The sequence below is a fragment of the Antechinus flavipes genome, chromosome 3 (assembly GCF_016432865.1).
Source record: "Antechinus flavipes isolate AdamAnt ecotype Samford, QLD, Australia chromosome 3, AdamAnt_v2, whole genome shotgun sequence".
NCBI lineage: Eukaryota > Metazoa > Chordata > Mammalia > Dasyuromorphia > Dasyuridae > Antechinus > Antechinus flavipes.
Genome location: NC_067400.1, coordinates 41,685,402 through 41,711,381, shown reverse-complemented (window position 1 = coordinate 41,711,381; position 25,980 = coordinate 41,685,402). Strand labels below are relative to the sequence as shown.

The 25,980-nt window shown below is 36.9% G+C and overlaps 2 protein-coding genes across 2 annotated transcripts in view; one reads left to right on the top strand and one right to left on the bottom strand.

Moving 5' to 3' along the window:
* The window catches only part of MED12L (mediator complex subunit 12L), a 372,681-nt gene that overhangs the window by 118,572 nt on the left and 228,129 nt on the right, over positions 1–25,980 (top strand). Inside the window, exons 12-15 of the mRNA XM_051983280.1 lie at positions 719–845; positions 5,218–5,432; positions 7,443–7,547; positions 8,761–8,937. Coding sequence (XP_051839240.1) covers positions 719–845; positions 5,218–5,432; positions 7,443–7,547; positions 8,761–8,937 — 624 coding nt within the window. The remainder of the gene's footprint in view (positions 1–718; positions 846–5,217; positions 5,433–7,442; positions 7,548–8,760; positions 8,938–25,980) is intronic.
* On the bottom strand, positions 11,608–25,571 carry GPR171 (G protein-coupled receptor 171). The gene is made up of 3 exons (XM_051983276.1): positions 22,381–25,571; positions 18,307–18,498; positions 11,608–13,314 (listed from the first exon to the last, which is right to left on the bottom strand). Exon 3 carries the CDS (start codon positions 13,255–13,257, stop codon positions 12,265–12,267), a length of 993 nt encoding a protein of 330 aa, XP_051839236.1. The 5' UTR covers positions 13,258–13,314; positions 18,307–18,498; positions 22,381–25,571; the 3' UTR covers positions 11,608–12,264.

The window sequence follows — 25,980 nt, the reverse complement described above, 5'->3', positions numbered from 1 at the left end:
ATAAAAATATAATACAACATAATGCTAATTAATACTTTTCTAAATCAGTATAGAAGAGTATCAATTTTTTTTTTTAAGTTTGACCCTACTGCTCTAGAGATTATAGGGAAGAGGCAGTTAGGTCATGTAGTGAATAGAGCATAGCCCTGAAATCATAAGGACCTGAATTCAAATCTGGTCTTAGACACTTAACACTCCTATTTTGTGACCCTGGGCAAATCACTTAACACCAATTGCCACAGCAAAAAAGAAAAAAAGAAAAAAAAAAAAAGAAACAGATACTCTTATTGTTCTCCTCAATCCATTTGTGTGGAATTGGTACCGGTTGTGTATATATGCTGACTAAAGAATAAAAATAGGAAAAAGGATGGGAATAGGAAGTAGGAAATGAACTTACATATCTTAAAATATGAATAAGAAGATTATTGGGAGATAGTATAGACATAGCTCTTGTGGTTCTGGGTCATCTACATTACCAAATTTGATCTTTATGAGCGAGTACTGCCCAGCTTTCCTGTCTAGCTATTTCTTTGGAAAGTTAATCATAATTGAATTATTCACTCTATCCATGGTTTATAAACATATTATTGTGTCCTTAGAGAAACCAGTAATTAAGTATTTGGTACTTCATTTGTGATATAAAATTGTTGGGGGGAAAAGAAGCCAAGTTGTTGTGATGACTGCCCTCCAGCAAGCATGTTGTGTTTTCAATCTCTAGCGTTGTGGTGAATCCGAAGTCTTAGATGAGAAGGAGTCTCTTTCTTCAGCCTCTCTTGCTGGGTCCAGCCTGCCTGTATTTCAGAATGTCCTGCTTAGATTTTTAGACACCCAAGCTCCCTCACTGTGTAAGTATTTCTCCCTTGATTCAAATTTAGAGGTAAAGTGTTCAATGCTGTATTGAATTGCCGAATTCTTTCACTTTTTTGTTTCTTATTCATAATTGTCATCTTGAAGTCACATTTATTAAAATACACAGTTTCTCAGTACTGCATGACCCTAGGGAAGTCATATAACTCTTGTTTACTTCAGTTTCCTCATCTGTAAAATCCACTGGAGAAGGAAATGGCAAACTACTCTAGTGGTCTGAACATGATCAATTTATTAAGATTAGCAATAACAGATTGAATCAATAGCTTCACTCTCAATTATCAAAGACTCCAAGATTGGACCTCACTAGTTTTAATATTTTAATAGTTTGTGGGGGAGTTGGATAGGTGGAAAAGACAATGAGGGGGAGTAGAGAGTTGGATAGGTGAAGGCAATATAGTTGGTTACAGAGTAGATAGCATTGTAGATGTGGGGACAACACGATTGGTTATTTTAAAGAAAATAAGCTAATACACATAAGGCTAACTATCACTCTCCCTCTATCATAGAGGGATGTTTGAGTTTTGAGATCCATCCACCTTTTTAGGTTTCTAATAGTTGACCAGGTTTCCTGTCTCCTAAGAGGGAGATAAGACCCTTCTTAATTGGGTTAGGAGAGGCAAAGATAGACAATTTATCGTATGGAAATATAATAGCTTAACTTGTAGGCTTTCTTTTTAACAGATGTCCTAAGATTTTTCCAGAGCTGAAATTATGAGAGAGAAAATTGTTTTAATTCAGTTGAATAGATGAACCCTTATGACTAAAAAAGGTTCAGTGTTTGAGTCCACTTGAAGGTGTAAAATTAGACTTCCATTCCTCTAGGATATTGGATTTTCTTGAGGCAAGGAATAGAATAGTGGTCAATAGGAACTCTGGATTTCTAGACTTAAAAAATTCTAGGCAAGCTGATTCTAAATTCAGAAACAAAAAATTGACTTTAGGGAGCTACAAGACAAAATCAATTAACTGTAAATAGGATGCATTTTAAAAAATGATACAGAATCAATTTAATTTCTATAGCTGGTTGAGTGACTGCCATTGCCCTCTGGGTGGGAGTGTCTGAGGCAAGATTTTACCCAGATTTTCCCAACTCCCAAGTCCACATTGTATTCTCTTCCTAAAGCACGTGGGTAAAGAAGAGCCAGAGAGTTGAAAGGATAGGGAAAAGAAAGGGTGAAAATATTTGGTTAGAGAAAGAAAGACGGAATATGAAGAACTGAAAATAAGAAAATGCTGAGGAAAAGAAGGGAGTAAACTCTAAAGAAACAGAAGTTAACATGGGGAATGCATCTATGGAAGTAATAGGGCTTTAGAATGTAGCCACGATTGCATTCTTTTTATTTGATCAGATTCATACTTATTGCCATATTGGCTTTGTTGTCCTGACCTCAGAATTCAATTCAACTCCACCAGCATTAATTAGGCACCTTGATCCTATGCTAGCATTGAGGTTCCTAGAATAAAATGGCCTTTGTCCTCAGAGAGCTTACTTTCTGGGGGTGGGGGATGGACATGTGCTGGGATACTACATATGGACAATAGGTATGAGAGGAAAAGAGACAAAGTGTTTGAAGTCTTCTAGGACAATTTCAGGGCTGAGAGGAAAGAAAGAGATTAATTGTACAGTCTAAAAAGGCTATAGGGGAGATGAGGTAGATCTGTTTGAGTGTGAACACTACTCTGAGGATCCTCTTAGCTTGAGATGATTTCTAGGACGGTAGCCAAACCACGAACATTTGAGTAGGGACTCATTAGTGGATAGGTGTGGATCAGAAGCTAGAGTGGTTAGAGAAGGCTGCAAAGCATCAAAAATAAAAATCAGGTTATGGGAGAGGATGGGAATATTCATGGGGATATTTGGTTATTTGGTCATTGTTATTTTTGGCAAAAATAAATAAATCAAATAGAATGTTTTCTGGTTTATCAAACACTATCTTATTTGAGGCTTAAGAGCATCTTGTGAAGGGAGGATGTTTCATTTAGTATTACCACAATATAATGGATAAATCATTTGAGTCATAGAATCTGGGTCTGAGGCTCAGCTCTACAGATTACAACTTCTTTAATGTTGGATACATGATTCTGTTTTCCTCGACCTCAGTTCCCTTATCTATTAATTGAGAGAGTTAGATGCTCTCTCCATCCAGATCCGTTTCAGCTTTAGATTAATGATCCTGTGAACATTTTAAGATGCCTTGTAGAGCCTATAGAGCTCCACATCTTTATTAATATGACTCTATAATACATATATGTATATAAGAAAAATACTGGACCAAACTCCTTGTCCTATTTTTCAATAATACTTAGGAGTAGGGAGTAGATTTGTACTTAAACCTTAAACTTGATAAATGGTATGTCCAGGTTCAAACCCTGGTCTTTTGTATTCTTTTCACTGTTATTCCTGCTTTTGAAAAACCCACTTTGAGAAATGGCTTTTTAGGGCTCTGCACCCATGTGATTATTTAAGCCCCATATCTAGTGACTTTGAGATGGGTGGAGACACACCTTCCTTTCCCTCCAGAGACATAAGCCATAGGACAGATGTCTTCTATTTGTTTGCTGTCATTTTGAACCTCTCTACGGGAATGAATAATTGTGATGATTTTGCCTCCTGGATACTTCTGTTGTTAGATACACCTGTTGTTGTCGGTCCATTTGGTTTTTATGGGGGATAGTCCATGGTTAATAATGAAAGGAACTGGACCCAAGCTATTATTTTAATGGTTTAGTCTAAGAAGTCCCTGGTTCCATTTTCAGTGGAAGGGGAGGCTGATCCCTGTCACTCTGGGATGAGGGAAATACCATTAATTTTAATAGATTAAAATTGTACTAATTGTACACCCTATATTTATAGTTCACTTGTACATGGCACCTAAAGTTTTACAAAGATACTTTCCTACAGAAGTAAAGCATGTAGCATTATTCCCGTTCTTATTGGGCTCAGTAGTGAATTGACTTGTGCAAAGTCACAAGTCAAGTAAGTCCAGCCCAGGGCTGCCAGCTCCAAAATTCAGTTCTTTCATGCTAGGACCAGGCTGACTCTCTGAGCTATAGTAAAATCAATCCTGTTTCTACTGCTTAGATGGGTACAACTGGTCTGAACAACCAGACTAATAATAGTCAGCTTTGGTCTCAGCTTTAATCTCCTGTTCTCAAAGGAACAAACCAAAGGTATGGTTCCAATATACTAAGAACAAATGTAAAAACCCAACAGACATTCTTCATACAAGTCTGCTTTGTTTTTTTATTGCTGTAATTGCTTTTTGATGATAAACTTTCTCTTTATTCTCCTAATGGATTTCTCCTCCTCACCCCACCCTGTTCATTACCACCATGTGTCTGTTCACATGCCCCTTGAAATGAGGTTCTATGCAGACACCTACCTTAACTGCCTGTTCTGGAGTAGAAAGAGGGACTCATAGACAAGGCTGAGCACTTCTAGCAGGAGGCTACTGCATGGTGGCGATTTTTGCCTGCTTTTTCCCCCATGGTGTGGTTATGGCTGTATTGCCATAATTTATTCATAAGCTCACTGCTCGGCGATCAGCATCTTTAAATATTAAATACCGTGCCATCTACTGTCAATGTCAATAATAATTAGATCCTGGTTGAAGTGTTTGGCAGCTAGTGGGGGGATGACTTTTGGGGGTTGGGATATAGTCTGAATTTCTATTTTTATTTTAGGGATCTCTTGGTATGGTGCATCCCTCCACTGGGCTCGATTGGTGATTCACATAGCCATTTAAGTGACATAACTAATATGTACCTGGAATGTGACTTGAACCCACTAGTTTCTGGACCTCCTCACTTTTTCCTTACTATTAGTAATCATAATAACTCAGACTTATAAAGTATTCTCATATTTTACAAAAAATGCTGCCGTCACAGTATCTATGTGATGTTGATAGTTCCAGGGTTGTTTATATCTGTTTCATGATGAGGAAATTTGAGGCATAGATCTGACTCTGGGTCACTAAGGGAGTGAGTGTTAAGCCAGGATTTGATTCCAAATCTTCTTACCTAAGACCAGTCTTCTGGCTACTGTATCATGCTATATCTCAAGAGGTAGTATTACTACTGCCTTCCCTTTGGCTAATACCGGTCCTCAGCTATTGGATTTGTGTTGGAGACTCAGAGTGTAAAAGATAGGTCTCTGAACTCCAAGTCTAATCCATGTTCAGCTCGGTCAGGATGCGCTAAAAAACATGCTCATCTCCCTCCTCCCTTAGTGGTGAAATACAAGATTTCCTGGAATATCCTCCACTGTAATGACTGGTGTTTGGACAGCAGAAGTGAGTCACCCATTCAGGAGAACCACTGAAATTTTTTTGCTTTGTTTCCCAATAGCTGACCCAAATAGTGAATATGAAAAGATAGAATTCGTGAATCTGGTGCTGCTATTTTGTGAGTTTATCCGGCATGATGTTTTCTCCCATGACGCATACATGTGCACGTTGATATCTCGAGGGGACTTGTCCCTAAGTGCCACGACTCGTCCGCGGTCTCCACCCGGGGAAAATCTGGATGAACATTATTCAAAAGACAACGATGTGAAATTAGAGGTAAGGTCCCAAATATACCTTCAACCTCCTCCGTCAAGCTTCAACTCCACCACCGGGGTTAGGGCAAGCTGGGAAGGCAGAGATGAAGAGTGTTTTAAAACCAGTTCTCTTGCCATTCTCTTGTAACTGAATACTAGAAGCAGAAACCCAAAGTTTGAATGAAACACTACATACCACAAACCATAGAAACCCTTAGGTGATAAATATATAGCCTATTTAAAAAGTAGTGATTTTTGGATTTTCAAAAATAGCCTTATTTTGCTTTCTATGAATTCAAGCTTTCACCCTAAAAAATCAAGAGCATATTCTCAACTTGTAACTTCGTTTTCTTCCTCTCTCCTCATTGTGCCAGCACTAATTTTCTAACTTTTCAAAACATAAAATAAGATCCAACAATTTTCCCCTCTTTCATTAAAATGTGATATTTATTTGCCAGGAAATTTTGCCTTCTCTGGTATGCAGGTGTGTATTTTATGATATATTATGAATATTTGTGAAAGCCCCAAACTGCAGTAACATTGGGATAGGGGAGCCATTGTGATGTCTTACGTAGTGCAGATAAATGTCCCCATTAGGCTGTATTAGAAAGTAGCCATTCATGTTCTCTGATGTGGGCTAAAGCCTCGAACACTTCCTGTAAAAGGCTACAACTGTAAAAAAGAAAGAACAATAAAGTGAAACTGAACTTTGGGTTACTTTGAAGACCCAAGTTTGGACCTGGCGAAAAGTTTGCAAAAATACTCCTTTCATGGAAAAAGTGAGGAACTATGGGTGTGGAAATGTCAGATACTGCCAGATACAATCAGTGCAATTGTTTTATTTTTTTTTCTCTATATTTCCTTTCTCCCCCCCCCCCCCCCCCCCCCCCATGTTTTCTCATCTTTATCACAAAGATGACTTGATGCATGGGGATAGGCAGGAAGTTGTTTGGAAATGGAGGGGAAAAAAAGGCATCCTTTTTTAAGAAAAAAGAAATCTCATAAACTAGTTCTGATTGAATAGACACTTCTCTGCTTATTTTCTGCAATTGACAAAAAAGGGTAGGGATATGCTAAATGACTGGAGATGGAGAACTTTTAGTGATAAGTCTCTAGAAATTATATTTCTTGCCAATATTATACATGTTAGATATAAAATTTTCTTTTTAAGAAAAGTTTGCACATTTTATTATGTTTACATTTATTTTTAAAATGTTTTGCTGATATTTTACATATATACTGGTATATGTATATATATGCATATGCTATATGCATATAATACTACTTTCATTTCCTGATACTCATCTTCTTTCTCCCTTATTACTTGTCAAACCCACCCTTGCAACAAAGAAAAACAATTAAAAAAGAAAAGTAAAAACCCACATCTAAAGACATGTAACATTGCACACCCATAGTTACTAGCTCTCTTTTGAGCTCCTTTTGAGGAGGTAAAAGTGTTTTGTCATTAATCCTATACAAACAAGATTAATAGACAGTGAATATTAATGAAGATGTAAAGATTCAAAGAGAGGCTTCTGTTTTCTATCAGGATGAGATACACATGTACAGGGGACATGATTTTTTTTAAATTATAGATAGGTTCCCTTTCCCCCTAATTTGTCTGGCATGCTTATATGTAAAGATTTAAGGCTTTTTGAAGTTTTTTCTAAACTTCCTTATACTTTTGATTGTTAAAAATCTTTCTACTAAGAAAAACAAAATGATGAACGGGTGATTAGAAATAGCCAGTAGTAAGAAATTTAAGGCCATTTTCCTTTCCAGAGAATATTTTCAAATCTCCCAATGCACTTTGTGACAAAGTGCAGAAATACTATGGGGCAAGAAAGATATCAAATTTTTCAAGCAAAAAAAAAAAAATTATCATTTTTCTGCATTTTTTTTTCAGGGCCATGGGGTGGGTGGAGGAGTTTGAAGCTTGCATTTTCAAGAATATCATCATATTTTTTAGCTTCTGTTTGTGAATAAGTACACACAGTTTACATTGTGATTTTCTTTCTCTGACTGCTATCAGGAACATAACATTATGGAACATATGGGCATTGACTCAGGAACCGCTAATATTTTTGATGACGTAGACAAGAGTGACTTTAAAACTGACTTTGGTTCAGAATTTCCAGTAGGTTCCACTTTTCCATTCTCTTGACTCTTCAATTCCTCCCGACTTGTCTCCATCTTCTTGTTGCTTGTTACATGCCCCAGAGTGATTTTGTGCTTGTCCTATGAATATTCTCCTGTCTTTGCCTCTGAGAGTGTCACTAATGTATCAGTTCCTGTCTTTCATTTTGTGTCTCTTGCCTCTGACCACATCAGAGCAGCTGAGAGATCATTATAGACAGACCTTTCACATCATCTCTCCACCATCATCATCACTCGTTATCCTATCAAAACAGTGTAAGCGTAACAGCAATCCTGCACAGTCTTTGTTAATTCACTCTCAGCTTCTGGATAATACCTTTTCCTGAATTCTGGTCTCTTAGTTTTCTATCTTGCTGTTTTCTTTCCAGATGTTTTCTCTACATAAATCTCAATTAGTGCTTCTTAGCATAAATCAGATGGTTTATTTCATGACTATCAAATAATTTTCCTAAAACAATTATTTATACATTTAATTTGTATTTAGAGGGGCAGAATTGACTTGAGTCCAAGGTTTGTCCCTGATATATACCCTTTTTGTGATTCTGGGCAAGTCATTTAACTTGCCAATGCTCTTAGACTAAATCTGTCAGTTACATATGATTTACTGCTCTATATTGATGGAGATACTTTCTATAAAAGAGAGATCTCTATAACAATAAAATGACAAGTTCCAAACTTTTTCCATTGCCCATCTTCCCTCCAGAAAGAACTATACAACATGTCCAAATAATCAGATGTCTTTTTTGCTTCTGGTTCCCTGAGTTTTTAATATCTAATTACCATTACATATACCTTTATGCTAATCTCTTCATTTCTAAAATGGTATTAATAATATCTGTTTACTGCCTTCTTGACAGCAGATTTGTCAAGATGAATGAACTTGGGGCAGCTAGGTGGTGGAGTAGATAGAGCACTAGCCCTAGAGTCAGGAGGACCTGAGTTCAAATCTGTCCTCAGACACTTAACACTTCCTAGCTGTGTGACCCTGGGCAAGTCACTTTACCCCAATTGCTTCAGAAAAAAAAAAATGAACTCATGTCTGTTTAGCATTTTGTGTCCAAGGGACCTCCTAAAGAAAAGGTATTATTGAAGCATGTGTCATGCTTTTAAATAGAGATAATGGTATATATGATTAAAATTTGACATTTTGATTTTTCATTTACAATCTTCAATATTTGTTTTACATGACTTAGATTTTTTCTCCTATGCCTGGAGAGTCCTGTGAGAATGCCAACTCATCTTTAGACCGAAGAATTTCAGTGAATAGTGAGAAGATGGTGAAGAGAGAAAAACAGAGGGAATTAATATTCCCATCCAATTATGACCTCCTCCGGCACCTGCAATACGCCACACATTTCCCTATCCCTCTGGTAAGTGAATGATCATACTTGGAAATGGAAGGGAAGTTACCTTTGGCCGAAGATCACTGGTGCATTTTTTAAAATATGATATTCTAATTTCGGTTAGGAAAAGTAGCATCCATATTCTTCCTTAGTGCTTAGCGCTAATCAAAATGAATCTAATGTAGTATTGGATGTTTGTTTTCAAGAACACTTGTTATATTGAGCTAGAATTTTATTTTGGTGGAATTCTCTAAATTTATTGCAAAGCTGAGAATGATTAGCCATTATAGCTGGAAATGCTGGAGAGTTAGAGCTATTTAAAGTATTATTTCCAGAACTTATTTTGGAATCATTGAAAAGAATTGTCCTTTTTTTTTGTTCTGATGGAGTGTGGAAATTTGTTCTTTTGAATATTATTAATAATGAAAGTGTTGGGAAGACTGATTTTATTCTCAGTCACTAATTTGTGTGTTGTGTGCATGTTAATTTTTGCTTTAATTTTCATAAATGAATTCTTCTTGAAGTGGAAATGGAGAATTCCATCAGTCTATCAAATGAATCATAAATATGGTTAATGATTTAGCCTTCCCATTTTTGTCCACCTGAAAGTTTCTGCCTAAAGTTGCATCCCAGAGAAATTGACTAGCAAATAATAAGTAGAATTGCTGAAAAATCCAGAAGAAGCCAAAATGATCCAAAACCTTTTCTGGTTCCCCAGCTGTTAGTGTTTTCTCTGCCTTCCAGATTGCTTTGCATTTATTTCTGATGTAATTATATTGTATTAAAGTGCAGGTCTGACCATGTCGTTGCCTCAGTAAATTTCTATGGCTCTTTTGCCATTCAAATGTAAACCTCTTTGGCATTTCAAGCTTTGTCTTTTCAGTATTCAAGTTTTCTTACACATTACTTCCCCTCCACCTTCACACTCTATGGTAATGCCAAAAAAGGCCACTCAGTGTTCTTCGCACCTGATCACTGTATCTTTGTGCTGTCCCTCATGCCTAGAATGTACTTCTTCCTCACCTGATTTCCTTCCAGATTAAATTCAAAGATTTCCTTCTGCAGGAGGTCTTTCTTCCCCACCCCCACCCCCAGCTGCTATTGTTCTTTTCTCTTAGATTCTTTGTGACTCTTCGTATGTATTTTGTATATAATATACACATACATATACATATATGTTGTTTCCCCAAGCACAATATTTAAGGACAAGGGATTGTTTTGCTTTTTATTTCTACACTAAACTTCAGCCCAGTTATCAGCACTTAGTAAATACTTAAATACTTATTGATTGATTGGTTGGTTGACAGAACTATCTGTCTTTGATAGAATAAGATGATATTTGGGACAACTAAATAGTATGACGTGGTTTATGATCCAGTCTTAGCCATGAAATTATTATGTGAATTTAAGCAGATTGCTTAATTTTGTCACATCTTTGCTCTCTTCACTATAAAATCTGTATCATAATAGCTGCCGACGCTATCACACAAGGTTGTGGCGAGTATAAAAAAATGAAAGATATAGGTATTTGAAAAAATGTTGTATTCTTATGCAGATTTTTAAAGAAGAAATTTATTCATGTTATTTATTATTTATACAAACATTTAAGAAATGGCTATCCAATGCTTGGAATCCATGATATAATCCTCTGTATGTATGTATGTGTGTGTGTGTGTGGGGGGGAATGCCTACATGTGGTCTTCACATAGATAACACACTAACAACCCCTAAAAGAAACATTTGTTTAATTACTGTAATCTTCTGTTCTTCAGACTTAACATTATAACCCTTCAATTTTTCCCATCTCCTTCCTTACCCCTGCTTTTATTCTACCTATCCATTTCTGTGTTCTTCTAATTTTGATGTTATCTGTTAACTCCTTCCCTTTTTGGAAGTGGAAGTGTTCTACAGTAGTCAGCAGAAGAGTCTTATATTAAAGAATGCTGGATTTGGTTTTAACAAGTCTGGGCTCAATCTGCCCTGTTGTTTTTCTCCCTTTGTGATCTTAGGCATTTCACTCAGTTTTTGTCTGTTAGCTTTCTCATCTATAAAATGAGGGTATAGGACAAGATGATCTGTAAAGTGCTTTCCAGTTCCAAATTTCCAAATTTTATCCCAGAAAGTGTTTTTTTGAGACAAGGAAAATGTGAGTACCAAAAACACCAATGGAAATTTGTTCTTTTACTTTAAATGCCAATATCTTCCCACTTCTCAATGTACTGTTTAGGAATACCATATGGTTTGCCATATCTGCATATACTGAACTACTTCCCAATTGTAGGATTCTATCATTTGTACCATATTCTGTGGAATAAGACTTTTCTACTGCTGGACAAACACAACCACTTCTGGTCCTATTTTTAGGAACTGGGGTCACAAAATTGAGTTTCTCTTTCTTATAATGTTATTATAGTATTTGTGATTTTAAGATTTTACTACAAGGTTAAGTTTTGTGGTGATGTTATGTTTGATAGCATTGTATGATTTCTTTGGCTTATAAGACCATAAATCTAGCTTTAGGACCCTTTGAGCCTATCAAATCTAGTTGTTTTATTTTACAAATGAGGAAATGAGACTCAGAGAGAGTAAGTAAATCCCTTAAGATCTTGTAGAAAGTTCATGTCTGACACAGGATTTTAATCCAGGTGCTCTAATGGCAGAGCATTGTACCATTTTCACTTATAGCAAATAGCAAAATTATATGTAACTAAAATTGGATAAACTTTATTTGCAGTGTTCAGGTAGAATACAATCAAATAAAACTATTAAAAATCAAATTACTATTATCTGTTTCAAAATTGTTTTCTTTAAGATTTTTGTAGAAATATACATGAAATTCTGAAAATTGCCCCACAGTCAGGGAAGTTTTTAAACTGCTGTTATTGGAATAATGGGTCAAGAAATCAACCACTGATGATTTGTAGATAATACTGGAACTATTTGGATCGGTTACTTAGGGTCTGTTATGAGTCTGTTGACACTAGGCAGTTTTACTGAGACTATTCTGGTCACTTTAAACAAGATGGTAATTCCAGGAGCCTATAAAACTGTTCTATATACCATCAGTTTCCAGCTGATTCACTGAGTCTGTTTTATAAACCTCATTTAGATGCCAAGGGTATTGCTTTGTTTTGCATCTGTTATTCCACACAACTTGCTGGGTTTTTGTATAAATATTTTGGTTAAGGTGTATGAGCAATCATAAGCTGGTTTTCTTTTATTACAGGCAGCATCTGAAGACCAAGAGAATCTCATTTGTTTGATTTGATATTGCTACTGACCCATGGCCAAAGTTAATACCAGTCAAATGGTTTTGACAGTCAAATGCCTTTTATTCCTTCCCCAATTGATTTTTCAGTCGGTATTTGTGAGAACATGGTTCCCTTCTAGTTTGCTTGCACGCCTTGGGTTTTCTTGGTCCACATTCGTCTCCCTTTGCGACGCAAATGTCTCAGTCACTTTTAACCGGAATGCTTTAGAGAGTTTATAATATAGAATAGGGTCAAAACAGAGGTTTGATACTGCTAACAGTAAAGTCGCCTCCTTAGCTTTAAAGAGCGAGATCTTAGTTGGGCAGTCTGTTATGACATTGCTTTGACTGAGAGTGTAGGGGATCCTAACAATGTGATAAGGAACAAAACAGATAATGTAGCTTCCAGTTACCAGCAATATATGGACCAGAGCCCGTTTCACATTTGCGTAGTTCTCACTGTCTTTTTTTCGGTACAGTTGTCGGATGACAAGGCAGTTGGATATTAAAATGATTGCTGAGAAGTTTAGGAATATTGCCACACATATGAAATTAGTAAATACGTGCCAGTTCTTCCCAAACTCTTTTTTGAATTCCATGCAGCCCACTATCGGCTTCTCTTCAATGGTATTGATGGGAATCACCATGTTGGGTACCATTATCAGGAGAACCATCAGCCAAACCACTATGGAGATCATTTTGGCAAAGCCGGGCTCCTGTATCCTGTAAATTTTGCAGCTGTGTGTCAACTGGAGATAGCGATCCATGCTGACAAAGGCTAAAAATATGATCGATAAGTACATGTTGATGTAGATTAAGCAGGCGGTCACCTGGCAGTGGAAAATCTTTAACTTCCACGGGGCCACCCCTAAGTCGACAATAATTTTCACTGGCAGTGCTAGAGTGAGCAAGAAATCTGCCGTGAGCAAGTTAATTAAGTATATGCTCACACACTTGGGGTTCGCATCTTTCTGAGTGAATGCCCAGACTGCAAAACAGCTCCCGATAATTCCAACGAGGAAGATCAAGTAGAAGAAATATGTGAATGGCTCCAGGTCTTTGTAGATCATGCAAATGGAAGAGCTGTTGGAATGCATTTTGTTTGTGAAAAGGCAAAGACTTGAAGGTTCCCAGAAGGTCTCGGGAGAGAAGCTCTGCAAGTAGATTTAAGAAAATCACAAGTTAGAAAAACTGGTGAGATGGGGGTCTTGGAGTACAAGACTTGTACTACAGCAAAAGAGAATCCCTTGAATCCCTTCCCATATGATCTGACTAGAGCACATGGTAGAGGGACTGGGATCCCAACAATGTTTTTGGATGTTGTCCAAGATCATGACATCTTGCTTGTCTACCCTGTCACACTGGTTTTTCCTCCTACCTGTACACACATATGTAAACACTCCTTCATATTTTTGTAAGCATTGCTAACTAGGGAAATGTGTTTGAAGAGGCGAAAAAGACACTGAAATTCTCTGAAACGTAGAGGAAATGAGTCTCAAATGATTTGGTTTGTGGCTGAAAAATACATTTTGTAAAGCTTTGGGGTTTTTGCATTTCTGAGACCTTTAGTAGGTGGAAGGAAGAGCTCATAGCATAGTGGATTTTGACCTGGAAGGGAACATGGGAAGTCACGTTATCTAGCCCAGTCTCCTTATTTATGTGGAAACCAAGGCCTAGGGAAGTCATCTTCACATATCCACAAACCCACAGGGTAATACGTGGCAATACTGGGACAAATGATCATTAATCAGAGTTCATCCGATTAAGTGCTGGGCCCATGATGCTTTATATTGATTAAAAAACTAGCATATTTTCACATGTTAAAATTCTTCTCTTTGCCATATTTTCACATGTTAAAATTCTTCTCTTTGCACGGAGAATATTCTTCCAACGCCTATTAGCTCCTGGCATGTGAATCTTTAATTATTTATTGTGGGCTCCTATCATCACAGAATTACTTCTACTTTGAAGAAGCAGAAGCTGAAATATTTCCTCATCAGCAAAATAGGGGGAGAGGAGGATGCACTATGGTTTCTAAAGTTACGAAATTGGATTTTGTGATTATGAGGGCCTACCTCTGCTAAATTCAGAATTATTTAATAGATTAAAACATAAGAATATTTCTTGTAGCAGGTCCTCTTGATTCAGTTTCTTTCAATACTGAATAATTTAGATATTTCAATTTTTATAAGAAGAGAAGATAATTGATTTAGAGTTCAGAGAGTCCTTAAAAGCGTCATTTTATAGTTGAGGAAACAGGTTTAGAGTGGTTAAGTGACTTTTGGTCCATTGGAAGGTGGACCTTCAGGGGAGGGGCCTCTTTCTCTTGTTTACTCGATGCTCAGCAGAGACTGACTGATATGTTGATACTGATATTGATCTAGTTATACAGATAAAGATAAGTAGTCAGTTAATAATTGCTTTCAGGGATGGATTGATATGGAAAATTACATATGCCTAAGTGAATTAAATTTAGCTGAAATTTATTGAGTTCTTATAGTACACTAGATATTCAGTGTTCTTCAAGAACTTAAGTGCTCTTAAGGAGAATAAAGATAAATTAATCCAAGAAAATTTCAGGAGGGACAGAATTCCAATAACTGGAGTAGAATAGGGATTCCAACATCTAGGAGGGTTTCAGCAAGAAGGTGTCACTTAATCTTGTGAGAGGTGGGGAGAGAAAAGGGAGATAATTTAGGGCAGTGGGGTGGAGACTTGCAGAATGGCTTTGTATGAATGCTTAAAAGGGAGAGATGGAATATTGAATTCATTTAACAGTGAAAAGTCCATAATGGTGAAAAGAGAAAAAGAGTTGAGAGGTCCCTCTGAAGTCTAAATCAATTATCTTCTCATCTTATAAAAAACTGAAATTTCTAAATTATTATTATTAGTAGGTCAAGAGGACCTACTTCAGGAAATATTGTGTTGGTAGAGAATAATGAGGCTAGGCTGAGGAAATTCTTCCTACTATTACTAAAGGCCCAGAGAAAAACATATTACTCTATATGAAATGGATGAAGTAGGATTTGATGACATTTTATATTTTTGTGCATGTAATGAACACATAAAATTTCATGTAAATTTAAAATTTCCATGTAAATGAAATAATAGATCTGGATATTTTGAATGCAACTTATTTCCAACCTTCTCAATCTTACACCCCTCTCTCAGACATTATGGGTTTCCTATGATGTTTCCTCACTTCTTAGTTTTTAATCTATTTCCAAATTGACTCTTAAAGTAGTGGCCTGAGACTGTTGGGCCCTTGCCTTTGGTAGAACCCACAATGGAAACCCCAACCCATTAAATATGCCTTTTGGTTTCATGTAATTGAAACAACCAGTATAGGTCAGAAATAGGGCTTGAAACTAGTTCTTGTTTATTCTAAGGACAGCCTTCTTTCTGCTACTCTATTATAAAGTTGGCAGAGAATTTGCCAATTTGACATTGAGAGGAGGAATTTTCTCCCTGGGGAACTCCTTGCACTGATAAAATCAAAAGGCTGAATATCCCACGCTCCCAAACTGTTCTGTGAACAGTTAAGATGGACGGCACTATCCCCTGTGTGATGACAGACGAGTAAGTCCTTTTCCTTCTTTGAGAAGCCACTGCTCCCTCTTTATATAAAATCGAATTCTTATTCTACCTTCCTCAGGATATTGTTAGGAGGAAAGCTCTTTCAAGGTTTAAAGCCCTGTGAGATTATGAAGTGCTCTGGTTCCTATTTTTATTTCATTTTATTTCTCCATTGTGCATCCTCCTTTTGGGATGATTTTGACCTTCTCACTGCCTGAGGGACATGCCATGTGAGCACATATCCTTCTGTGCTTTTACCTCCATTTATTGAAATCCTAAGGATCAGCTTCAAGCCAAACCTTTCCCAGAAGTCTTCACTGACCACGTTAGCCCTCATTGATGTGCCCAGGTCTAGACACCTAATGGCCTTGGCCATCTGGACCATATCATTTAGCTCATGATTAGAGAATTAGAATCCCTACTTCCTTTCACCAACACAAATCAAGGGCTGCTTCCCAGGAGTCCTGTCTTTCCATTCCTATTTGACAGAGCCCTTACTCTCTTGAAATTTCTTTGTGTAATTTTATTTGCTTATGTGTGTTCATGGTCTGCCCTTCTGCTTCCTCCCCCCCCCCCCCCATATAAATAATAATAGACATTTATATAATGTTTTGAAATTTTGCAAAATGCTTTAAATGTATTATTCCCCATTGATCTGTACCCGTGACTCTCATTGACTATATTCTCAGTTTTACAGATAAGGAAACAATATTCCTGATTTGTGATCTTTATATTTATGAGCCATGGTACAATGCCTGGCCAATAGTTAATGGATTTTGTCCTGTACTGTTCTATTTTTTTGTGCAGGTTAGTCTTTTCTAACAAATAATTTCTCAAATTTTTATTTCCCTTATTTTCTGATGTATCTCCTGACACCTTCCCCCCTCCCCCCCCCCCCCCCATTTGATGGTAGTTGCTTCATATACATGCATTGGTTAATTATATAGAAAACACTTGTGCAACCAGAGTCATTGAGGAATGGGGCTGGAGTTGGCCTGGCTATTTGGTACCTGTATCATCATGGATAAATCATTTAACTCTGAACAGCATTTGTAAAAATGAGAGGTCTGGGCTTTCTGAACCCCCAGGCTCATTCTAGCCTAGGACCTCATCCTAGGACCTTGACACATAATGTTTAAAAAAAGCAGGGGAGGAAAGGAGATTTAGTTAGTGGACACTTCTTGTCTGCCATTTACAGAGTGACCTAGAAGCAAGTTACTTTTCTTCTGGGCCTTAATTTACCCTAAGAGTATCTCTGAGTTGAACTCAATTGAGTTAATATTTTCATGCAATTTTTTAATACCAAGCATGGAATAGTAATAGTGTGTGGTAAAGACGCAGCTTACTTAATACATAAATGAGACTGAACATTAAATAATCTTTCCAATTCTCAAGACATTTTTGGTCTTTGCTGGTTGAAGCATTTTTTTTTAAACTGTATTCTTTCTCAAATATTTTTCCTTTTGATGTGTTGCTTTTTTTCCCAACTGTGACTAATGGGGCAATTTATTTTACATGATAGCACATGTATAAACTGAATCAAATTGCCTACCATTTTTGGAAGAGGGAAGAAAAGGAAGGAGAAAAATTTGGAATTCAAAATCTGGTAAAAAAGTGAATGCTCAGAATTTTCTTATATATAATTGGGAAAATTACTATTAAAAAAACCATTTCAGGATTTCTTGCTATTCAGAATTATCATGATCAACATGTTTTAATAGCATTATGGGAATTTATTAATTCAAAACCTGGTAAACAAGTGAATGCTCAGAATTTTCTTACATATACTTGGGAAAATTATTATTAAAAAAAAACATTTCAGGATTTCTTGCTATTCAGAATTATCATGATCAACACATTTTAGTAGCATTATGGGTATTTAAAGCACTGTTAAGTCAAGTAAGAATATGAGGCATTCTAGTTTTCTTTCAGCCCACTCATTGTTACCTCTTTTACTGAAGCTTTTCTCTTCACTGTCCATTATTAAAAAGCCCCCAGGGACACTGACACAAAACTCACTGAAGAATTTTATTGAAATGAATCATAGCAGTGTTTGTGGAGAGGAGCCATTTTTGGAGCACTTCACCGAGATGTGAAGGCCAAAAACTTTAGGTTTTCTCTGGCTTCAGGGCAGAGAATTTAAAAAATCAAAGGGTTGAATGCTTTGACCCTTGTAGCTAGCCTGCTTGTCCTTAAAAGTATGGGAAAAAAACCATTGTATTTAAGAGAGAAATGGAGTCATGAAGGAGAGAAGAATTGTCTTATGGCATAGATTCAGAGTTCTAAGAGACTTTAGAGGTCATTTTTAATTGACTTCCTCAAATTTATACCCATAATGAACTGGAGAGATGGTAGGTATTTGAAACCAGGTTCTCTAATTTCAAATCAAGCTCCTTCCTTCATGTGCTGCCCCAAGTCTTTCTGGAAGAGCTTAGTACAATAATGTAGATGTTTCCAAATAAAACCTAAAATATGCTGGATACTTCTACCCTCCCATGCTTTGGATATAGAAAAACCATACACTTCTTTTCTATAAAAAGAGCATATTAAAAATCTTTTATAGCACATACCTGGAGTGATTGTTTCTGGTCTGTTTTTCTGGCTTAACTTCAAGGAACATAGAGAGATGATCTGCTGGCCCCAGTCAGTAACCACCCCATTGTTGGTCTGCGACAGTGCTAATCTTTTCCTTTCCTATCTGTGTGGTTTTTTAAAGTCTTAAATCTGACGTAGATGAAACCGGTGGTATGCAAATAGCTGAACTGTAAGAAAGTCACACAGTTGAATTTTGTGTAGAAACTCAGATCTGGTGGCTCTTTCAGAGAAGAAAGTTCATGCTTTTCTTAATAGCCTTAAGCTTTTGGTAAGCACCCACAAGGTGTTTTTGGCTGCCATGATGTATCAAGTCAACATTTAGAACTTAACGGAATTATCATGTTAATGATACAAAGTGATAAAGTGTAAAGTTATTCCTTTCTCTGAATAGATATAGTTGCCCATCCAGATTGACTAAAGTTGTATCTTATGGTTGTGTTGACATACTGTGTTTAGTACTTCACTAAATCTCTTTCTTGTTTCTCCCCTCAAGGTTTGTTGTTAAAGAGTTTTCTCAGGAAATCTTTATCAGGATTTCTACCAGGAGCATGCTCAGTGTAAACTTATGGCTCCTTCATTAGGAGGTTTGGCTCAGATGTTTGAGCTTACAATGTCCAAAAAAAAAAAGTCTACCATTGGGCAAATTATTAAACACTTTGTGATTTACTAATAGATAGGATGAAGACAAAAGTTGAGGATTAAATAGAAATACTACTTGGTTTGGGTAAAGAAAGAGGCTACGAGGTTTCTTACAGGTAGTTAGCAAACAACTACTATTTGTAAGGTATTGTGGCAATATATATTTCCTTATATAATATATGTGTGTATATATATATATATAAACCTAATAAATAAATATAATTTCCATATATAATAAAGTTCACTGATCTATGTTCTTCCATACATAGTTCTAGTGTAATAGAAACTTCTTAAAGTAAGATGTATGTTTCTTTTTATCTTTACATCCTGTGGGATTGGCATTGCACATAGTAGATATTTAGTAAATCATGACCACTAGATGAAGCAATAGAGAAGGTGTTGGACTTGATGTTTTGAAGACCTGAGTTCAGATCTTTCCTCAGATATTTACTGTGTGACATTAACCTTTCCCAGTCTTACTTTCCAATTATATAAACTAGGGTTAATAGTGCCAGCCTTATCCTCTGTTATTATCTGTGTGATCTTGGATAAGTCCTTAACTTCCCTAGGACTTAGTTTCTTCCATAAAATGAGGCAATTGGACTACTTGGCCTCTTGGGTCTCGATCTGTGGTTTATTTCCTTGTCTCTGTTGTGGAATAGAGAATAGTGGTTATATGAGGTCAGCTCCCTAATGTCTCCCTGCTGTGGAACTCTATGAGTTGGAGAGCAAATGTTAATCTGCAACAGTGGGAGTAGTTTCCTCATTGGGAGCCAGCCGGTACCACTGAAACCACATTTCTGGCTCAAAATGAAAAAAAATCAATATAGTAAAGTCAGCTCATCTTTCTTAATGGCAGATTACTTTGAAACTTTAGGATGGTGATTAGCTAAGTCCTCTATATTTTTTCCTGTTATCAACTGGCTGTTTTTTCTGTCTTATCACTACCTTCAGTTGAGAGGGATGGATTAACAGTGAAAGAGAGTTGGCATTAGTGATATTAGTTCATTGATTTAAAAATAAAAAGGTGGGGCAGCTGGTGGCACAATGAAGATTACCAGGCATGAAGTTAGGAAGACTTGAGTTCAAATCTTGTCTCAGACTCTTAAAAGTTTCCTACCTGTGTAACCCTGGGCAAATCACTTAACCCCAATTGCTTCAGCAAAAATAAATAAATAAAAAGATGTCCCAAAATATTTGGTGAAAGATAAGCAGCTGGAGTGAATTTGAATGGGGGTAAAGCAAAAAAAAAAAAAAAAAAACAAAGGGGAAAGAATGTGAGGGAGACTATGGTGACATAGGGGTGTTGGAGGACAATCTTTCGAATTTGTATTTGAAGTATCTTGGATCCAGAGATCACTGGACTAAACAAGGCTAAGGTGGGAGTAAACCAGATAGACAATGAAAAAAACTCAGAAGAAAACAGGCTGTGGGCCTAGAGAGAATGAGAATGATTTCAGTGATGACTTTTGCATGTAGGAAAAAATGAGTAAGAGATTTTTTTTTTGTTCATTTGTTTTGCTCTTGAGATTTAGGTATGTGTGTTGCTCTATTTGCTGAGAGGATCACATTTGGAGCTGGGAGTAAGCTGGAAAAACCTTAGAAACAATGGTTTGTTTAGGGTCGCATAGCTTAGGATCATATACCTATTGGGGTCAGAGCCAGGGGTCTGCCTGGGTCTACACGTTATGAATTTTTAGTGGGTAACTGTTGAAATTTCCAATGAAGCTGATTAATCCTAATTACTCTTAAAATCTCCTGAAAGGAGCTCTCTTCTGTTTTGACTTGCTAATAGCTTTATCTTTTAATGTAACAGCCCAAGGGAGGCAGCAGAGTCTAGTAGTCTGGAGACTTGTATTCAAATCCTAATTCTTCCCTGGAAGATCTGTGTGGACTTGGAGAATTCATTTAACAAAAACAAAGGTTCCCTTTTTTGTTGTCTGTTAAACAAGGGGGTTGGGAGGGAAATAAATTATTTCTGACAGGGGATCACATCATAACATGGTTTCAGATCTCCATTTCTGAAACTAGCTATATGACTTGGGGGCAAAGTACTTAATCTAGATCTTTTCAACTGTAAAATGAGTAGAGTAACATTCCCAGTACCTGTCTCACACTGTTGGGAAGTTTATTTGTGATACTATATATAAAATGCTGAGAAATCTTTAAATTATTAACGTTTCTTCTCTTCTTCCTTCCTGTCGACCTGAAATAAACTTATTCAGTTCTTGATAATATAGACTCAAAACTAACCTTTTGGAATGGAGACATCTCCTACCCCCAAAACTTTGAGGCTTATGTTTCTCAGTAGTGTGGGGTAGTTTAATCTGTAACTATTAATTGTGTAGATTTAGTGGAAAGACATCTCATTTTCTGTTGCTAGTGGCTGTCTCACTTTTACGATGTTTAAAAAAAAATTCCTTTCCTACTTCACTAAATTTCTCTCTTGTTTCCCCCCTCAAGGTTTGTTGTTAGAGTTTTTGTGGACAGATCCCTCAATGCTTTCTGAACACAGCAGGAAATTACTTATCACAACTTAGCTGATATTTCAGTGATCTCTGTGGCAGAAATGGAGTACACATGGTCATGATATTTTCCTAAGCCATGTAGCTGGTATTAGTTGTTTTTTGGGGTGCAGATTATCAAAATGATTACTTTCTATGAGTCAAAGAGAAATTGAAGCTATATCTCCCCCTTCTCCCCTCAATAAGCCTTGGGACAAAAAAAAAAAACCCAACTAACTTTTTTGAGTGGTCACAGATGGTCTGTTTTCCATCTTATTGATGAATACCTACAGGATTTTGCATAATTATTTAGTGCCTAAAAAAGGGACAAAGCTGGGTCTCTATTGAATTTGCCTCCCAGAAGCTGCATGGTGAAGCCCTCTAGAAAACCACAACAGTATATAGCATTTATTAAGCTCCTTCATATGCCTGTGCCCATTTGAGACAGACAGACAAAAATGAAAGTCCCTGCTTTCAAGAAGCCTAAATTCTATTGGGGTAAGCTACAGGTTTGCATGTAATCAATAGATCCAAAATATAGATCCAAGTAAATCCATGGTGTTGGCTGGTCTGGAGGGAAAAAAGGAGGTAGAGAAAGAATAGGAAAATTTAGAAAATTCTCATGTAGGAGGTGTTCTTTTAGCTAAGTTTTGAAGAAAGCTAGTGGTGTTGTGGATAGAGTACCAGATCTGGAGTTGGGAAAACTCATCTTCCTGAGTATGTATGAGAAAAACAACAAGATTGTTTCTTGTTGCCATAGGGGATTAATATGTAATGTTTAGAGACAGATAGTGAAGTATTTAAATACAAAGGAGAGGAGTTTGTAGCAACTTTTAACTGGTTGACAGCTCCTGACAACCTGGAAGTCTCTCTAGTTGATAGGTTAAGCATTAGGAATCTGCATACCTTTAATTCAGTATCCAAGCAGTCACTTGCACGGTTCTATTGAATTAGCAATTATTGTGGAAAGGACCATGTTCTGGGGTAAAGCACTTGGTTCTTGGAGAGCAGTTTGAAATATGAAAAACTCACAAAATGTGTTATCATAGCCACAAGGGCTATGTCATAAAAGGGCATGCAAGATAATCAAAATAGGCTGTTATTGGAGAGGGGCTATTTATTGGTCAAAGAGAAAGGGAGGAGGGGAAGTAAGGATGGGACCTTAAGAATTAGGGAGGGTCATAGAGAACAAACTCATATGTGCATTATGTCTACATCTGCAACTGCATGATGTGATACCAGGAAATAAGAGTATGGTAATATAGGGTAATGAAGGTGCTTTATCTATAAAGGGTATTTGGAAGACAAAAATGTGTCTAGTGAGCCTGCTCACTGATCTCTAGGATCTTACTGATTGAGTGAGTTGGGCAAGCCTTGGATAAACCATCCATGGGATTTGGCCTCCATGTGTATATGTGATAAGGTTGTCCATGGGAACAGGATGGACTCAAGTTCACATCATTCCTGACAATGGCTCTACCATATCTATACTAGAGGCAGTAGGTAGCTATTGGTAGCAAGCACCAGGAGCTTCTTGATTTTGGGAATGACATTTTAGGATCTACATTTTAAGATTATCACTTGAACCACCATGTAGAGAAAGAAGAGACTTGAGCCCAGGAGATCAGTCAGAAAGCTATTGGTATAGCCAAGGCAGGAAATGAGAAGGAAGTGGCTTTGTGAGTGAAGAGGAGATGGTCATGAGGGGTGGTGTGGTGGTAGACTAGACAACACTTTATAACTGCTTATATACAGCCACAGGTTGGGAGAAATTGAGGAATCCAGGATGATGAGTGTTTTAAATTTGAAGCATAAAGATGACAAAGAATTCTGTAAAAACAGGGAAGTTAGAGAGATGCATTTGGGGTGGGGGAAGAAAGAAAAGAATTCTAATTGTGGATATATTGAATTTGAAATACTTGTGTGACATCAAACTGAACATATCCAGTATTGGATATCCAGTTGGTGATATGGGACCAGAGAATGCAGGTATAGATATGGCTGAGAGTCATCTGTGGAGAGTTGATGTGGTCACTAAAAGATGGAGTATAAAGGGAGAAGAGGAGCAAAAAAGAAAAAAAGAAGGAAGCGTGGAAGAGAAGGAGGGAGACAAGAAGGATGGAAAGAAGAAAAAGAGCATTTCTTATGCACATACTGTGTCCTTTGAAGTATTCCCACTGTGGCTGCAGTAATGGTGTGTTTATGTCACTTGGTCACAAAGAGAGAGGCTTATTAGGCAACTTTTAACTGGTTGACAGCTCCTGACAACCTGGAAGTCTCTCTAGTTGATAGGTTAAGTGACTGACTAAGCATTAAGAATCTGTATACCTTTAATTCAGTATCCAAGCAATCACTTGCATGGTTATATTGAATTAGCAATTACTGTGGAAAGGACCATGTTCTGGGATGGTGAGTCTCATCCCCATGGTGACCCAGTTTCCAGGGACTTCTTTTGCATCATGACCTTGCTCAAGGAGAAAGTTTGAGAGATCAGCTCTATTTAGGCCAAGGTGGAGATAGAGTTATTATGAGCTTTTCAACATGGAATAGATTGCCAGGGGATATTTAGCCAGGGTCATTTGGGGAAGTCAGCCAGTTCACTTTTCCAAGTGCTCCAGTATCAGAATTTCCATGTAAAGCTTATAAATTGTTATGAGGTAAAAATTCAGAACATTGCATTCATTTCATTGTTAATGCGTTTGTAAGATGTAAAGTATGATAGATGTATAGACAGATGTTTATTGTTCAGTCATTTTTCAGTAGTGTTCAACTTTTCATGATCCTGTTTGTGTTTTCTTAGCAAAGATAGTGGAGTGATCTGTCATTTCCTTCTAATCATTTTATCGATGAGAAAGCTGAAACAAACAGGGTTAAGCAACTTGCTTAAAGTCACATAGCTAGTAACTGTCTAAGGCCAGATTTGAACTCAGGAAGATGATTCTTCGTAACTTCAGTCCTGGCATTCTACTGCATCACCTAGCTGCCTGTAGACAGAGAGTGACTGACATGCAGAGTGACTGACACACAGGCAGATACAGAAACAGACTTCAATATACATAGATACATAGAGAGGTTAGAGATAGATAGATAGAGAGAGAAGAGAGAAAGAAAGAAAGAAAGATAGATGGATAGGTGAGTAAATAGGTAGGTAGATGGACAGGTTGATAGATAGTTTGATTAAAAAAAATGGATCGATAGAAAGGTAGTTAAGAAAGACATAGAAAGAAGGCTAGCTATATAGATGGATGAATGGATGGATAGATAAATAGGTGTATAGGTAGAGAGATGGTTAGAAAGGTGGGTGATAGTTGGATAAAAAATAGATGGATAGGATGATAGTTAAGAAAGAAAGCTAGATAAATAGAAAGAGATGATAGTTGGATGAATAGATAGATGTTGTAGTTGGATAGAATTAGGTAAATATATAACTTGAATGCTATCAAAACTATCCAACATGGAGGCAGCATGATGTTATTTTGATAGAGCTTAGAAGAGTCTGGGTTCAGATTGCCTATAGTTTGGCGTGGAAAAGAAAAGACTCGACAGGTTCAATGCCCAACTCTACTACTCTTTGATATTGAACAAATCATTTGACATTTCTTGGCTTCAGAGTCCCTGCAGAATGAGGTTTGGGTGAGGTCCCTGCCAGCTCTAAAGCTATGGTTCTGTGAGCTCAGCTGTTATTTATACCTTAAGTGATTCTGGGAAAGTTGTTGCCTTTCTTTGGATCTAATTTTCCTCCCCTGTAAGATGAAAAGATTGGAGAAAGACCCTTGCATTTCTATTGCCTATGGATCTAGTAGTACATTGTTTCTCTATTGTCCCCCCCTATGTCCCCACCTGGTCGGTCTTGGTAGCCTCCTCTCCTCTCTTCTCATATCCCATCTCTTGATTTAATCTGGGAGATGGGATTAAGTTATAGAAGAGAATAATATGAATACTGTATAAATAACTATCATTTTATGGAAGCAGAATAAATTTTGAACACGACTCCTATTTGGAGGAAGTGACACGTTTTCGAGGACAATTACTGGGGATGGGAAGGAACATAAATAGTATTACGAATAGAGTCTGAAAACAGCTTCCAGATATTACTGTCTGCCCAATTTCTTTAAATGCACTGTCTCTATTTTCCTATTAATAAAGTTAGGATAATGATACCTTAATAATAATATTTAATATAATTAAAACTTTTGGGTTCTTGGAAGAAAAGAAAATATTCCATGATATTTATTCTTAATAGGTCTGTTCCATTATCTGCCTTTGCCTAACATTTTGTTTTTTCTGCTCTAAATATGTAGGTTAATCAATCAATAAACATTTATTGGCAGCCTACCAAGGATGAAGCACTGTTCATTGCTGAGCTGCATAAATTAATTAATAAATCTTAGAATTAACATGTAACTTATTTCTGTCTAATTATGCGCTATACTGTAACAAAAGTTACAGTTCATAAGGAAAGTCACTAAAATCCTAAAAGGTTTTTTTTAATTCTTTTTCCCCTAC